Source organism: Eptatretus burgeri, chromosome 15, assembly GCF_056783735.1.
Source record: "Eptatretus burgeri isolate ZD-2024b chromosome 15, Ebu_testis_v1, whole genome shotgun sequence".
NCBI classification, from domain to species: domain Eukaryota; kingdom Metazoa; phylum Chordata; class Myxini; order Myxiniformes; family Myxinidae; genus Eptatretus; species Eptatretus burgeri.
The window spans coordinates 230,357-244,173 of record NC_140975.1 but is presented as its reverse complement, the minus strand read 5'-3'; the positions used below and the strand labels follow the sequence as shown (position 1 = coordinate 244,173).

General features: G+C 46.3%; 1 protein-coding gene across 6 annotated transcripts in view; it reads right to left on the bottom strand.

Moving 5' to 3' along the window:
* LOC147011278 (alpha-taxilin-like) overlaps window positions 1-13,817 on the bottom strand; it is an 80,223-nt gene that overhangs the window by 30,712 nt on the left and 35,694 nt on the right. For all 6 annotated transcript variants that reach the window (XM_085857191.1, XM_085857190.1, XM_085857188.1 and 3 more), the window contains one exon: window positions 10,990-11,082. In XM_085857191.1, the coding sequence (XP_085713317.1) occupies window positions 10,990-11,082 (93 nt within the window). The remainder of the gene's footprint in view (window positions 1-10,989; window positions 11,083-13,817) is intronic.

The window sequence follows — 13,817 nt, the reverse complement described above, 5'->3', positions numbered from 1 at the left end:
CGTGGTGGAAACCGACGCTTCAAATCACACCATAGCTGCTACGCTTAATCAGTCTGGGAGACCCGTCGCGTTCTTCTCGAGAACTCTCTCTGGAAGCGAGCAGAGACACTCAGCGATAGAGAAGGAAGCGTACGCCATCGTCGAAGCGCTGCGGAAATGGAGACATTATTTACTGGGAAACCACTTCACGCTCGTTATGGACCAACGATCCGTGGCATTCATGTTTGATGGGAAAAATAACGGGAAAATTAAGAATGAAAAAATTATGAGATGGCGGATAGACCTAGCTTGCTATAGTTACGAGATAGTTTACCGGCCCGGGAGGGAAAACCCTGCTGCAGACACCTTCTCTCGGGTCTACTGCTCGGCGGTAATCAGTCGGGCTTTGCAAGACCTCCATGTGTCTCTTTGCCACCCGGGGGTAACCAGAATGGCACATTTCGTACGCAGACAGAACCTGCCCTATTCTATTGAGGATATTAAACAAATGAATGCTTCATGCCCTGTTTGTGCTGAACTAAAACCAAGATTCTATGGTTCGGCTTCTGGCAGACTGATCAAGGCCACTTCTCCCTTCGAGAGACTAAACATTGACTTCAAAGGGCCCCTGCCGACCGAGACAGACAACAGATACATATTCACTGTTGTTGATGAGTATTCAAGGTTCCCTTTCGCGTTTCCGTGCTCGGATATGACCTCGGGCACTGTCGTGAAATGTCTGTCTGACCTCTTCGCTATGTTTGGGAAACCTTCGTACATACATTCAGACAGAGGGCCGTGTTTCATGTGGGCCGGGCTAAAACAATTCCTATTAGAGCACGGCATAGCAACTAGTCGAACGACGGGTTACAACCCACAGGGTAATGGTCAGGTGGAACGTTATAATGGAGTTACTTGGAAAGCCGTAACTCTGGCGTTGAAATCAAGAGGACTGGGGCCCGAGCGGTGGGAGGTTACCCTTCTCGACGCTCTGAATTCCATTCGCTCTCTGCTCTGCACGTCCACCAATGCAACTCCTCACGAACGAATGTTTACTCACCAATGACGTTATGTTGACGGCCAATCGGTGCCCAACTGGCTAACCCATCCCGGAACAGTGTTCATGAAACGCCCGGTACGACAAAGCAAGTATGAACCCATGGTGGAAGGGGTCGAGCTCATCGATACTAATCCAGAGTATGCTCATGTCAGGCTCCCGGATGGCAGGGAGACCACTGTGTCGGTTCGTCATTTGGCTCCCTCAGGTACTCCCCCCGCCGGTACACCACCATCTGGCACACCTCCCTCTGACATTCCCTCCCCAGGTGTTTCTCCCCCAGGGACTCCACCCGAGAAGGGTGACGGCGGAGCTGCCGCGTTCCACCCGGGGGCGATCGGGGAGACATCTCCGGCTCGAGTCGAGGCTCACCAAAAGGATCGGAAGCCTCCCTCAAGTGAAACCGCCATCTACTCCCGGAGAGGCCGGCGAATAATACCCCCTCGCCGACTCAATCTGTAAAGGGCATTATCGGCATCCTCGATGCTCATGCTCCTATATGCTCGTTACATAATATGTCGATGCTCATTACCATGCTCCTCCAACTCACAATAATCCTCACTGCTTGGCATGTATGCTTCTGTAGATTAGATAGTTCGCACTGCTTGAAATGTATACTCCTGTAGCGCTGAAGTAATCCTGGTGCGTTAGCTGGGCCTCTCGTTACATTTTAAAGACGGGGAGAATGTGGTGAATTGAAGGTCGTGACGTGTGATCACATGATGCCCGGCTCGAGCACAGAAGAGATAAAGCTGAGGTTCGGCTCGGCCGCGGGGTTTTGTCCCTGGGGCATTGCCGTTGTATGTCGCCGGCTCACTTGGTGCTCATTGAATGGTGAGAACACTGATTGATATATAATACTGATTTATTTTGTGGTGATTAGTTGCGCGTGTGTACCTTACTGCTTGTACTCCATACTGCGTTTGTATTTCCTGGTGTGCCCGTAGAAGCGGCTTCAATCAAATGGAATAAAGCCTAAACTCTGAAGGTTCTTCTCTCGTCTTCATTTCAAGTATGTGGAGGTTTAAATATTTTTTTTTTTAGGAGCTTCCAGGACAGTGGTTTTCAATTTTTTTTTTTTTAGTGGCGACCCAATTTCAGAACCTCTCGACATCGCGCGACCCAAAAGATTCAAAACCCAATTCATAATATATAAGATAAGATTTCATATGACACAATAAAATTTACTGTTTACTTTATTCACCATCGTCATGTTTTCATAGACGAGTAAACGGAGAATAGCCGACAGTATTCAAATAGTACAGTTGAATGTTTCAGAAGTTTAGTCTGAATGACATTTAGATATATCAGTGAGAAGGATGAGCCTGTTTTTCAGAAACCAACTTCTTTATTCGTGGAGAAGTAGATGACAATGCCAGGATCATATCATGCTCCATTTCGAGGCGATTTCTGTACTTTGTTTTAATCACCACCATGGTGGAGAACGACTGCTCACAAAAGTATGATGAAGGATATGGCATGAGAACCTTAATGAGCGACCGACAGGGTCGGGTACGACGGCAGCATTTTGCACCAGAATGTCGACAATGAATTCGTCCGCACAAGAGCCTGCACTCCTGAATCCTGCTGGAGCTGTACAAACTCTTCCTGTGCTGTATCATTTTCATCAGCAATCGAGTCCAGTGGAGCCGTGAAAGGGTCCCGAACCAAAGAAAAGGACTGCACATCCAGCTCAGGGAAATGGTGCTCGAACTGTTCAATGAGTGACCGAAGGTGACGTGCTATCTCCCCAGAAAGACTGTTGAGCTCAGTATCATCGAACTGGCAGGTCGTTAGATACTCCACCAGATGGGGAAAAGGCTGAAGCGCTTAACAGCTGCTTTGTCTGCCAGTAATTTTAGAGTCTCCAGAAATCCGCTCATTTTGTCATGAAAAATCATGAGGTTGGCGTCGTTGCCTTGGAGGGAGCGGTTGAGGACATTGAGACGTTCAAAGATGTCAACGAGATAGCACAGTTCTGACAGCCAAGAGTCTGACTCAAGCAACGCCAGCCATGCCGTTTTTCCTTGTGTGCGTAGGAACTCCTTCAGTTCATCTTTGAGCTCGTAAACGCGCAGAAGGTTTCCTCGAGATAACCATCTGACCTGAGTGTAGAATAGTAAATTCTTATGGTCAGCGTCCATCTCCTGGCAGAATAGCCTGAATAACCTAGTGTTGAGGGCGCTCGATTTGATGTGATTCACCATTTTTACAACTTCTGAGAGCACGCTCTGCAAGGTTTCTGGCAAAGTACGAGAGGCGAGCGCTTCTCGGTGAATCATGCTGTGTACCATGGAGGTCTGAGGAGCCACCTCAAGAAATTTAGCCTTGAATCCAGAACGCACTCCTCACATTGCTGGCGCACCATCTGTTGTAGAACCGAACAACTTTACGAAGTCCAGATCATGGTCACGATAAAACCGCTCTACTTTCCCAAAAATGACCTCGCCTTTGGTGGTGGCCTCCAATGGTTTGATGAGCAGAGGCTCATCGACAAAGTTATCAGCCTTGATGAAGCAGACCCAGATGATGAGTTACGCGTACGATGCGATATCAGTGGACTCGTCCAACTGTATGGTGTGCCACGGCGATTCCTTGATCTTCTGTACGACTTGAATCGTTACGTCCAGACTCATATCTTCAATTCTGCGTTGGATGGTATTGTCAGAGAGGGGTATAACTGCCAGTTTCTTCGCCACTTCTTCCCCAACCATCAGAGATACCTTGTCCTTTGCACATGGCATCACGAGTTCTTCCGCAATGGAGTGAGGCTTTTTAGTCTTGGCAACATGGAGCGACACTCGACACGAGGCCTCTAATGCCCGAGAATTGGTCTGATGGCATGTACCCTCTCTGTCAAGACACGTATTCTTGAGTGCAAGAAGTTTCCTCTCAAAGAATTCTCTCTCCTTATCCTAATAAGGCGCATGTTTTGTCGTCAAATGCCTCTGCAACTTATTTTGTTTCATAGACTCCATAGAAAGCACTTCGAAACAAATCACACACTGAGGCCTCTGTGCCCCACTTTTATCCACCACGTCGTAAAATCCAAGGTCCAGAAATTTATCCTGGTAAGAACGTTCTCGAGATTTGCTGGTGGCCGGTGCTGCCATCACAAATAAGGTCTCGAGTCGTACGTGGAGACGTGAATAGACGTTAATAATAGAGTCAGAGTCTGAGTCTGAGAGGCCGTGGATCAAACCACTAATTTCCCGCGAAAATGAACTGCTCTTCAGTGAGCCCGCGCGTCGGCTGGATCCCATTCCAAGTGTCATGTTGTGCCGGTTCCCATACTTTGAACGAACTGTTTATATTACATCCCGTAAAAGCGAACACCGATCGAAAATAGACAATTTTTTTTCGCTGCAAGCGGACACCTGCGACCCCACGAAATTTGCTCGGCGACCCCACTTGGGGTCGCGCCCCCAGGTTTGAAAAACCAAGCTCCAGGAGGAGCTCCTAATGGAGCTGCCACACACACACACACACACACACACACACACACACACACACACACATCTCACACACGTGGACATACAGACAAATAAACAAAACAGGACTGTAAGATGAGACAAAAATTGTCACTGACCTTGGGGAAAGTGTGGTCACTGGATACCAGCAATGAAAAGACATTGTCATGGGGCATTTCTTAAAGAGGATTTTCCTTTTCTTCCTTCCTTTGAATACCAACTTAAGGGAAAGTTGATTCCACAGGGGTGTGGAGATTAACAAACGAAGGTCAGCATTCATTCTGGATTTGGATTTTGGGAGTTTCACAATGAGGGGTTTGCTGGTGGACCGTGTGTACCCTGCAGAAACCTGGGGGAGGGGGGGGGTTGGGGGTGGTGAATCACGGGGAGAGAAAGAGAGAGACGGGGAGAGAGAGAGAGAGAGAGAGAGAGACGGAGAGAGAGAGAGAGAGAGAGAGAGAGAGAGACGGAGAGAGAGAGAGAGAGAGAGAGAGAGAGAGAGAGAGAGAGAGAGAGAGAGAGAGAGAGAGAGAGAGAGAGAGAGAGAGAGAGAGAGAGAGAGAGAGAGAGAGAGAGAGAGAGAGAGAGAGAGAGAGAGAGAGAGAGAGAGAGAGGGAGAGAGAGACGGAGAGAGAGACGGAGAGAGAGAGAGAGAGGGAGAGAGAGAGAGAGAGAGAGAGAGAGAGGGAGAGAGAGAGAGAGAGAGAGACACGGAGAGAGACTGAGAGACGGAGAGAGACTGACGGACGGGACCACGGAACCACAGACCTGTTAGCGATGGTGAAATTATAGACCCATTGACTCTGCTTCATCACGAGAGATTCCAATGATCTTGAAGGCCTTTCTTTCAACGGCGCCAAGTTGGGAAAGATGTGTGATAGGGGAGCCAGCCCAGAGGGGAGAGCAGTAATCCTTCAAGCTGTGGATGAAAGCCTTGTCGGTGGACAGGAGCTCAGGTGTGCCAAGGAAGGACTCTGTATGACAGAAGATGCCCAGTCGGCGTTTGACTTTGGAAGCCAATTTTGAAATGTGGTTTGTCTGAGAGAGATCATCGCTGAGAGTGAGACCCAAGAATTTGAGTGACTTAACCTCTTTGAGAGGGTTGTTGAGAAAGTAGATGGGAGGGTTTGCGGTGCGTTCCTTTTGGAGAGAGAGAGGGTGAGTGTGTGAGATTTCTCAGGATTAAAAGACATATTCCAAGTGTTTGATCAGTTTGTGATTTTTGGCAAGGTCTAAGGAGAAGGAAGAGAAGACTGTCTGTCAGAAGGATGAGGCAAGTCACGGCAGAGAGTGGAGTCATCAGCAAATAGATAACGAGGATTTTCCAGAGTCAGTGAGATCATTGATTAAGATTAGGAATAATATGGGGCTTAGAACACTGTCTTGGGGTACTCCAGCCTTGACAGCGAGAGGAGGTGAAATGGTTCCGTTGAAAGCCACACATTGTGTACGAGAGTGGATGAAGTCAGCAATGTTAGAGTAGAGTTGGCTTTGGATTCCAATGGGCAGACAGTTTGGAGAGCAAGGCAGGATGCCAGACGATGAAAAGCTGGAGATATGTCCAGAGAGATGGCCCTGATCTCGTGTCTGATATTGAGGCCCTCCATCCATTGTTAAGAGAGTCGAAGCAACATGTCCAAGGCAAAGTGACCAGGTCTGAATCCAAATCGATGATCTGAGACGAGACTGCTGGAGAAAAGGAATGATTTTATGTCAACTACGATGATGGGCTCTGCGACCTTGCTGATGATTGGAAGTAAGCTAATTGGTCTGAAGTTAAGGGATACGTTTTTGCACTTTTTAATTTCTGCTGTGATGGTAGATTTCCAAGCAGATGGAAGATGACCTATGGTAAATGACAGGGTGAAAAGGGCAGAAACAGGAAGTGCAAGAGCAGCAGAGCAAGTTTGTGGGACACTTAAGCTGATGCCGTCCAGTTCAGTTGTAGAGTCAGAGTCAGAGTCTCGGGTTGCCAGAAACTTTCCACCTTCTCAGCAGTTGGGTACAACTGAGAAGGATGGGTAGAGAGGGGGTAGGGACACAACATTTTGAGGCAAACAGAATTGAGGCACTTGGCCTTCTCACGAACAGTCAGTTGTGGTGCCATTTGAAATGAGGAAAGGGGAGCATACTCCAGAGAAAGACTTAACAAGGCACCATCAGGTATTAGAGGGGGGAGGTAAATTTGAACGTTCATTCTTGAGGTTGGACAGATGTTTTCTGGCTCTCCTGAGAGTGGACACAAAGTTGTTTCTGGCTTTGTGGAATGATCTGAGATTGTCTTCAGTTATGATTTGCCTTCCAGGAGGAGAATGTAAGTTCTTTGAAAGCAACTGCCTCATACAGGATTCAGAGTATCAAGAGTGGTAGGATGGCTAAGATAACTCAAGATGAGATGGGATGAATCTGTACATAAAAGAGAGCGGGTTTCTGTCGAAGAATTCCCAGGCTGAACTCATATCAGAGAGATGCTGATCTTCGCAAGCACATGACCAGATGAGCCAATTGGGGCATCGGACAAGCAACATACATTGGCGGGGAAGTTGGTCGTCACCAAATCCAGAAGGGAAGATTTGCCATTGGGAGAAATCTGGGTGGGAAAATTCACGGATGGATTCAGGCCCATGGAGTCACAGAAGTACTTTGCTGAAGTGTCATGGCTGGTGAGAGAGGTACCAACATCCAGGCAATTATCATGGTAATGATTGAAATCACCACATATGAGGAAGAGAGAGTTGGATGAGTGATCAAAAGTTGGTCCATGTTGTCTGAGAAAGAGATGTAGATGGTGTCGTCAATGTTGGGAGGACAGTACAACACATAGACACACATGTGGTGGGAGCAGAGGGGAAATCGAAGCCAGAGATATTCCTGAGGGTTAGGAGGTGTAAGAACAGTATACAGGAGTGAGAAATGCAGTTTTCCCATATACAGTGCAACTCCGCTGCCAGGATGGGTTTTAGGTTGATAAAACTGGATGAGACAATAGCCAGGAAGAGACACTAAAAGTCAGGGACATCCTGTGTGAGGAAGGATTTTGTTAAACAGATGATGTCCGGTTTATCGGCAGTGGCCTGGATTGAGAGAGATATTAGCTTGGAACAGAGGCACCGGATGTTTGAGGTTCACACAGTTAGGGACAGTGGGAGAAGAGCTGTTGATAGGATGTCAGGATGTAGAAAGGAGACAGTGTGGGGCAGGGGGAATCCAAAGGGGAGAGGGTGTGGGGAGGGAGTGAAGCCAGGAGGGGCAGAGTGTAACTGGGAGGGGGAGAAGGGGGCTAAGCTGAGAGGGGACGCGATGAGGTGGATGTTGGGAGGGGGCAGGATGGATGAGGGTGGAGCAGATGGAGGGGGTGGTACTGATATAGGGGGGTAGTTGACACCATGGATAGACGTGAATGAGAAATTTTTGGCTTGTTCACACAGCCTTTGCAAAATTGAGGCCTCAGGATTCCCAGACTGGATAACCTGTGACAGACTTTCTGGTTGGAGTGTTGGTGAGAATGTTTTTGGTTGAAGGCATGGAGGAAAATTTGGCTGTGTGTGATCTCTCTTCTCCTCTTCCCATCCAGGCTGGAGTTCCTCAAGGCAGCATTCTGGGCCCTGTGCCTTTTCTGGTTTTCACCAATGATTTCTCAGATTCTTTGGAAAATCCTCTTTATCTCTTTGCTTATGACTCCACCCTCTGCTGTACCATCTCTCATCCCTCTGATTGGCAAGCAGCAGCCGCTTCACTACCTGCAGATCTGGATAAAATCACATGCTGGTCAAACACTTGGAATATGTCTTTCAATCATGACAAATCTCACACTCACCATGTCTCTCCGAAAGGACCATCTGGAAAACCCCCCATATACTTTCTCAAAAATCCTCTTGAAGAAGTCCTTTCATTAAAGCTTTTGGGCCTCACTATCTGCCACGACCTTTCTTGGGAAAGCCACATCTCCATGCTGGCCACCAAAGCCAGTCGCCACCTGGGCATCCTACATCGTTCAAAGTCAAAGTTCTAATTTTGCATACCTGAGCTTCCAACCACTTAACTAGCTTTCATCCGCAGTCTGATGAAGTACTGCTATCCCCTCTGTGGTGGTGCTCCTGCCTCGCACCTAGCTTGGCTTCATGCTGTGGAAACCAAGGCTTTTAGGATCATTGATATATCCGTGATGAAGCTGAGTCTTTTGGTTTCTCACTCTCTCAGTGCAGTCAGGTCGGTGGTCTTTCTGTCTTCTACCATCTCCTTTCCGGCCTTGCCCATGTTGCTCTGTCTGTGATCTGTCCCCCCCCTATGTTTATTCAGGGCACTCAAGCTCTACTAATAACCCCCTTATGGTGGAGCTATCAAAATGAAGAATCACTGCTCACCTTCACTCTTTCATTCCTCTTTCTTTTTTCCCACCTCTGGAGAAAACTCCCACACACACTCTTCAATCCCACATCTCTCTCCAGGTCTTCAAAACAGCTGTTTACCACCATCTCATATCTCCCCCCCCCCATGCAAAACAATGATATTTTATACCCCCGTTAATCCACCCCAAGTCTATCTCTATCAAATTCCGTTTTCCTTCCTGAAAGTCCCTGTAGTACCAACTTGTTTACCCCATGTACCCTGCCCCATACATCTGCCTTCTACAGATCTCCTATTGTCTCTGTTCCTCACTCTTCCTGGTGCTTCCCTCTCCTGCCCCTCATCTCCTACATTGTCATGTTTCTCTGTATTAGCTCTTACACGCACCTCAACATGGTCCACAAAAATACAAACAAAAAAGGAGGCTGGATGAACGAAGCGTTTAGGAGTGAGAAGGTTTTGGGAAATGATCCTCGTCAAAGAGAAAAGGAAGAGATTTTGATGAATAAGAATAATGAATGTGTTGTTCCTGTTGGAGTAATAAGCAGAGTGAGATATTTCAAAATACATTTTAGAAGTGTTTTTAATGTTGTGAAGAGGATTTAAGGAAGAGAAATGTTTTATTCGGTTTGGTGATATTGTGAAGAAGGGATAGGAAAATGAGTAACTGAGCACTGACATTGGAACTGAGATTTTTTTTCTGATGTTATTTGTTGTTGGGTTTTTTGCGAGTGTTTTTTTTTTATCCGTGTGAAGGAGAGATGTTTTGTTTGAATTTTTTAGAGGAAGGAGGGGAAATGGATTGTGTTGAGGGATCAGTGGTAACAATAACTGGAATAAAGGGGGCAAAAACGAGGAAAAAAAAACGGAGGGGAACACAATTAACCATCACAAGTAGATCCGATGTAACTCGGGAGACAAATTAAATGATTCAACATAGCAAGACACGTTTTTGGAGAAAAATTGATGAAAACACAAATACAAAAACAGGAATAAAAATGAAACAGTAAAACACAACGCAAATGCTTGGGGGAACATAGCTTAGAAGAACTGGTAGGAGAGAGCACCGATCAGTCGTCCACGTGTGCCATTCCCCGAACCGGAAGTGACTTCCGAAACAAACCACTTGAAGTTGTTAAATCACTCAAACTTTTGGGCCTCATGATCAGCCATGATCTTTCTTGGCCAGCCCATCTCTCCAAGATGGCTGCCAAAGCCAGCTGCCTACTGGTCAACCTTCGTCATGCAAGGTTGTGCCTTTGCCAGTCTGAATGTTTGACAGCCTACAAGGTCTTCATTCGTAACTTGCTGGAATACTGCTCTCCCTTTTTGGCTGGTGCCCCTGCCTCACACCTTGCCCTTCTTGATGCTGTGGAAAGCAAGGTCCTTAAAATCATTGGGATCTCCTGTGGCAAAACTGAGTGTCTCGGCCTGTTACTTTCTCATCACAGAGAGCTTTCTGACCTCTCTGTATTCCATTGCCTCCTTTTTAAAAATCTTGCACCCTCTGTCCTGTGTTGGTTCTGTCCCTCAAAGATTTCTGCACAAGCACACCCAGTCTGCCAGTAACCCTCTTCTTGATCAATCCACAAAATTCACGTTCACTGCTTACCTCCACTCATTTGTTCCTCTTCTCTCGTCCTTTGGATCAACTTCCCCAGTCCGTTCAGTTCCATTCTTCCCTTGAGGGCTTCAAGACAGCTGTTCACCACTACCTAGGATCATCCGCTATCCATATTCACATGATTTCTTCTATTGCCAAATTACTTCATTCCCAAGTACTCCCTTTTCCCAGGTTATTTCGATTTTCTCGGTCCCCTCTCCCTCATCCCTGTTAGTTGTCGTTCCGTTTGTTCCTTTTCTCTTTCAGCCCCGTTTTCGTCTTCCTCTTCTTGCTGTGTTTCATTCAGCTTGTGTGCAGCTTGTTCACCCCATGTGTCCCTCTCCCTCTCCTCTTGATATCACTTGCACTCTACTGTTGGTGTTTCCCGATTTTTATTTTGTTCTCTTCCATTCTGATCTTGTGCTTCCATAAGCCTTGATCATGTATACACTCAAAAAAGTGTTAAATGAGAGTGTGACTTCTGATTTAAGTGAGAAAAGGAAGGTTACGTCAGATATTTAATTGTGGTGTACCTCTTCCATGTCTTTCCGGAAAGATCCAAAAGTGTCATTGCTTTTGGACAGCATGGTCTGGAAGTCCCTGATCTTTTCAGAGTAAACCACCAGCTGAAAGGACAGTAAACATGTCTTGCACAGTTCATGTGGAAAACATATCTCACAAAAACAACCGCAGGGGGCAGTGCTCACACCAGAATTTTAAAGTTTCAGTCTTGTGATGAGTTTCTCTCTTTCGAAATGGCTTCTTTCTTTTACAAGAAAGTTAAAGCCCAAATAAAATTGTGAAAAAGTAATCACAAGCACTTTCACCCAAAACACTAAAATACGTGCTCTTGCAAAACGATGAAAACCTTCTCCAATCCAAGCAATACACATGCACATTGGTCCTGAGGCTAAAATGCATGGTCTTGTAAGGTATATTTGGTTTTCTGCCTTAATGACATGATCAGGAAGACAAAAAAACCCTTTCAAATGCAAGGCCTTTAGTTTAGCCAGTGTAATGTTTGATTTGACGATTCATTAAGAGTACTTTCAGCAAATGCATTATTTACATGACATGTCATCACTGATATCAGATGAGAATGGCCAGTCAGTGGATGAAGAAGAAAAAAAAAACCAACTATGTGGGAGAACTCTTCCACAAAACCAAGAAGCAAATTCTAAAGACTTTCACTCAAAATAAATATATAATACAGTAATGATAATTTTGGAAGGACTTCTGGTTCAGGGTTGATCCACATGGAAGTCGTTTTTGGAACTGCTCCTTCCACCTCAAAGCTAACTTTTCCGAACTGGATCCGTGATGTTTTTTTTTTCTGGTGGATTTTCATCCCTGTATTGCTGTTTGTGTTTTCATCCAATTTTCCGTGTTAAATCGTACCTTATTGTGCTGTATTGTCGAATTTGTTTTATGTAGCTCCGGCCAACTCCTCAGATAACCGCCAAGCAAAATCTGTTTCTGTTTTGACATTATGTTTCTCGTTCCGCTTCTTCCCCCTCCTCCCCCCCCCCCACTCCCTCCCCAAAGTTTTGTCTTTCCTGCCTTTTCAAAGTTATCCTAATCTTCCTTCTACCTGTACTTCCTCTACTTCAGGATCAACTTCCGTCCTTGGGATCAACTTCCCCAGTCCGTCAAGTTCCATTCTTCCCTTGAGGGCTTCAAGACGGCTGTTCACCGTTACCTCAGATCATCCGCTATCCATATTCACTTGATTTCTTCTATCCCCAAATTACTTCATTTCCAAGTACTCCCTTTTCCCAGGTTATTTTGATTTTCTCGGTCCCCTCTCCCTCATTCCTGTTTGTTAGTTGTCATTCCGTTTGTTCCTTTTCCCTTTCAGCCCCGTTTTCCCATTCCTCTTCTTTCTGTATTTCATTCAGCTCGTGTGCAGCTTGTTCACCCCATGTGTCCTTCTCCCTCTCCTCTTGATATCACTTTTACTCTGCTGTTGGTGTTTCCCGAATTTTATTTTGTTCTCTTCCATTCTGATCTCGTGCTTCCACAAGCCTCAGTCATGTATACACAAAAATGTGTTTCATTCAAATTTATTTATTTGCTCCTTTTTCTCTTTGTCTCCAAACGTCATCTTCATTGAAGGAAACGCTTCTCCCCTCTTCTTTTAAAAGCTTTACAAAACACCTTAAAATGCTTCACTTTCCTTATTTCTCCATCAAGTGTACCCCACATGTTTTTCTTCATCAGTTATATTCCTCCTCTTCTTCAACTTCATCGGAAGGAATGTTTTCCAAAGCAGTGTAATCAAAGAGCTTTGTCCATCAACCATCCCCCATTATGTAGATAAGCTTATGTACATCTATATTATGTAGATGTAGATAAGCCCCACCTTTCTCCGTACCTTCAACAAAAATTATTTCCAACCATCCCATGATATCTGTCTCCATATGACAAGTTTGGGAACCTTGAAAAGACCAGTTTGTGAGGTTGTCTTATCATGACAATCAAATCCTCTGCACATCCTTTTACAGTGTCAACCCCCTCCGTGTCTGTACCATCTCGCAGTCTCCTACAAGCCTGTGTCCTTCCAACCCCACCACTTACATGTGTCTCCCTCTGCAGCATCTCTCCACTTCATGTCCCCTCTTTCTGCATCCCCCCTCATCCCACTCTCTCATAGCTTTCCCCTCATCATGACCCTTCAAAGCTTCCCCCTCATCCCAGCTACCTCAAAGTTTCCTCCTTCTCCTGCCCCCTCAAAACTTCCCACTTATTGCACCCCCTCAAAGCTTCAGGTCAGGTTAGATCTGTGACCAGCTACAGGTACCATGTAAACCTGTACTAACCTGTTCCATGGTCGGGTTGTTGGTGACTAAACTGTCTCCCCCACCAGGTTTTCTGGTGAGGAGGGTGTTTGGATATGCACACCCAGCAGGATTAAAAACAAAACCTGTCAAAGGGCGGAGGAGCTCCTTGTGAGCCAACGGCCATCCATATCTAGTGCCCAACTGTGTCTGCAGACGTCCTCCTGCAGTTGGGTTACTTTTTATTAGGAGGTTGGTGGCAGGATTTGCACTCCGGCCACCATAAAACCCTTCATTCAGCAAAACACAAAAACGCAAAAAAAAATCTGAAAACCCACTCCGTGGGAGTACCTACTGTGCAGCTTCCCTTCACAGGGCAGCTCACCGGATGACGGGATTGGGGCAAAGCCTTCGGGACCCCCAATCTTTGAAAGGACGGAAATCACGGGGTAACACCCCTGGGTTATATTGCGGGAGAGTGTGTCGGAGTGGTGCTGAGGTGTCGTCCACCAGACGGCGGTCTCCTTGCGTTAACCTGAGGCGGTCCCATCGGGTGGGTGCCTGGAATGTCCTATCCCTAAGAG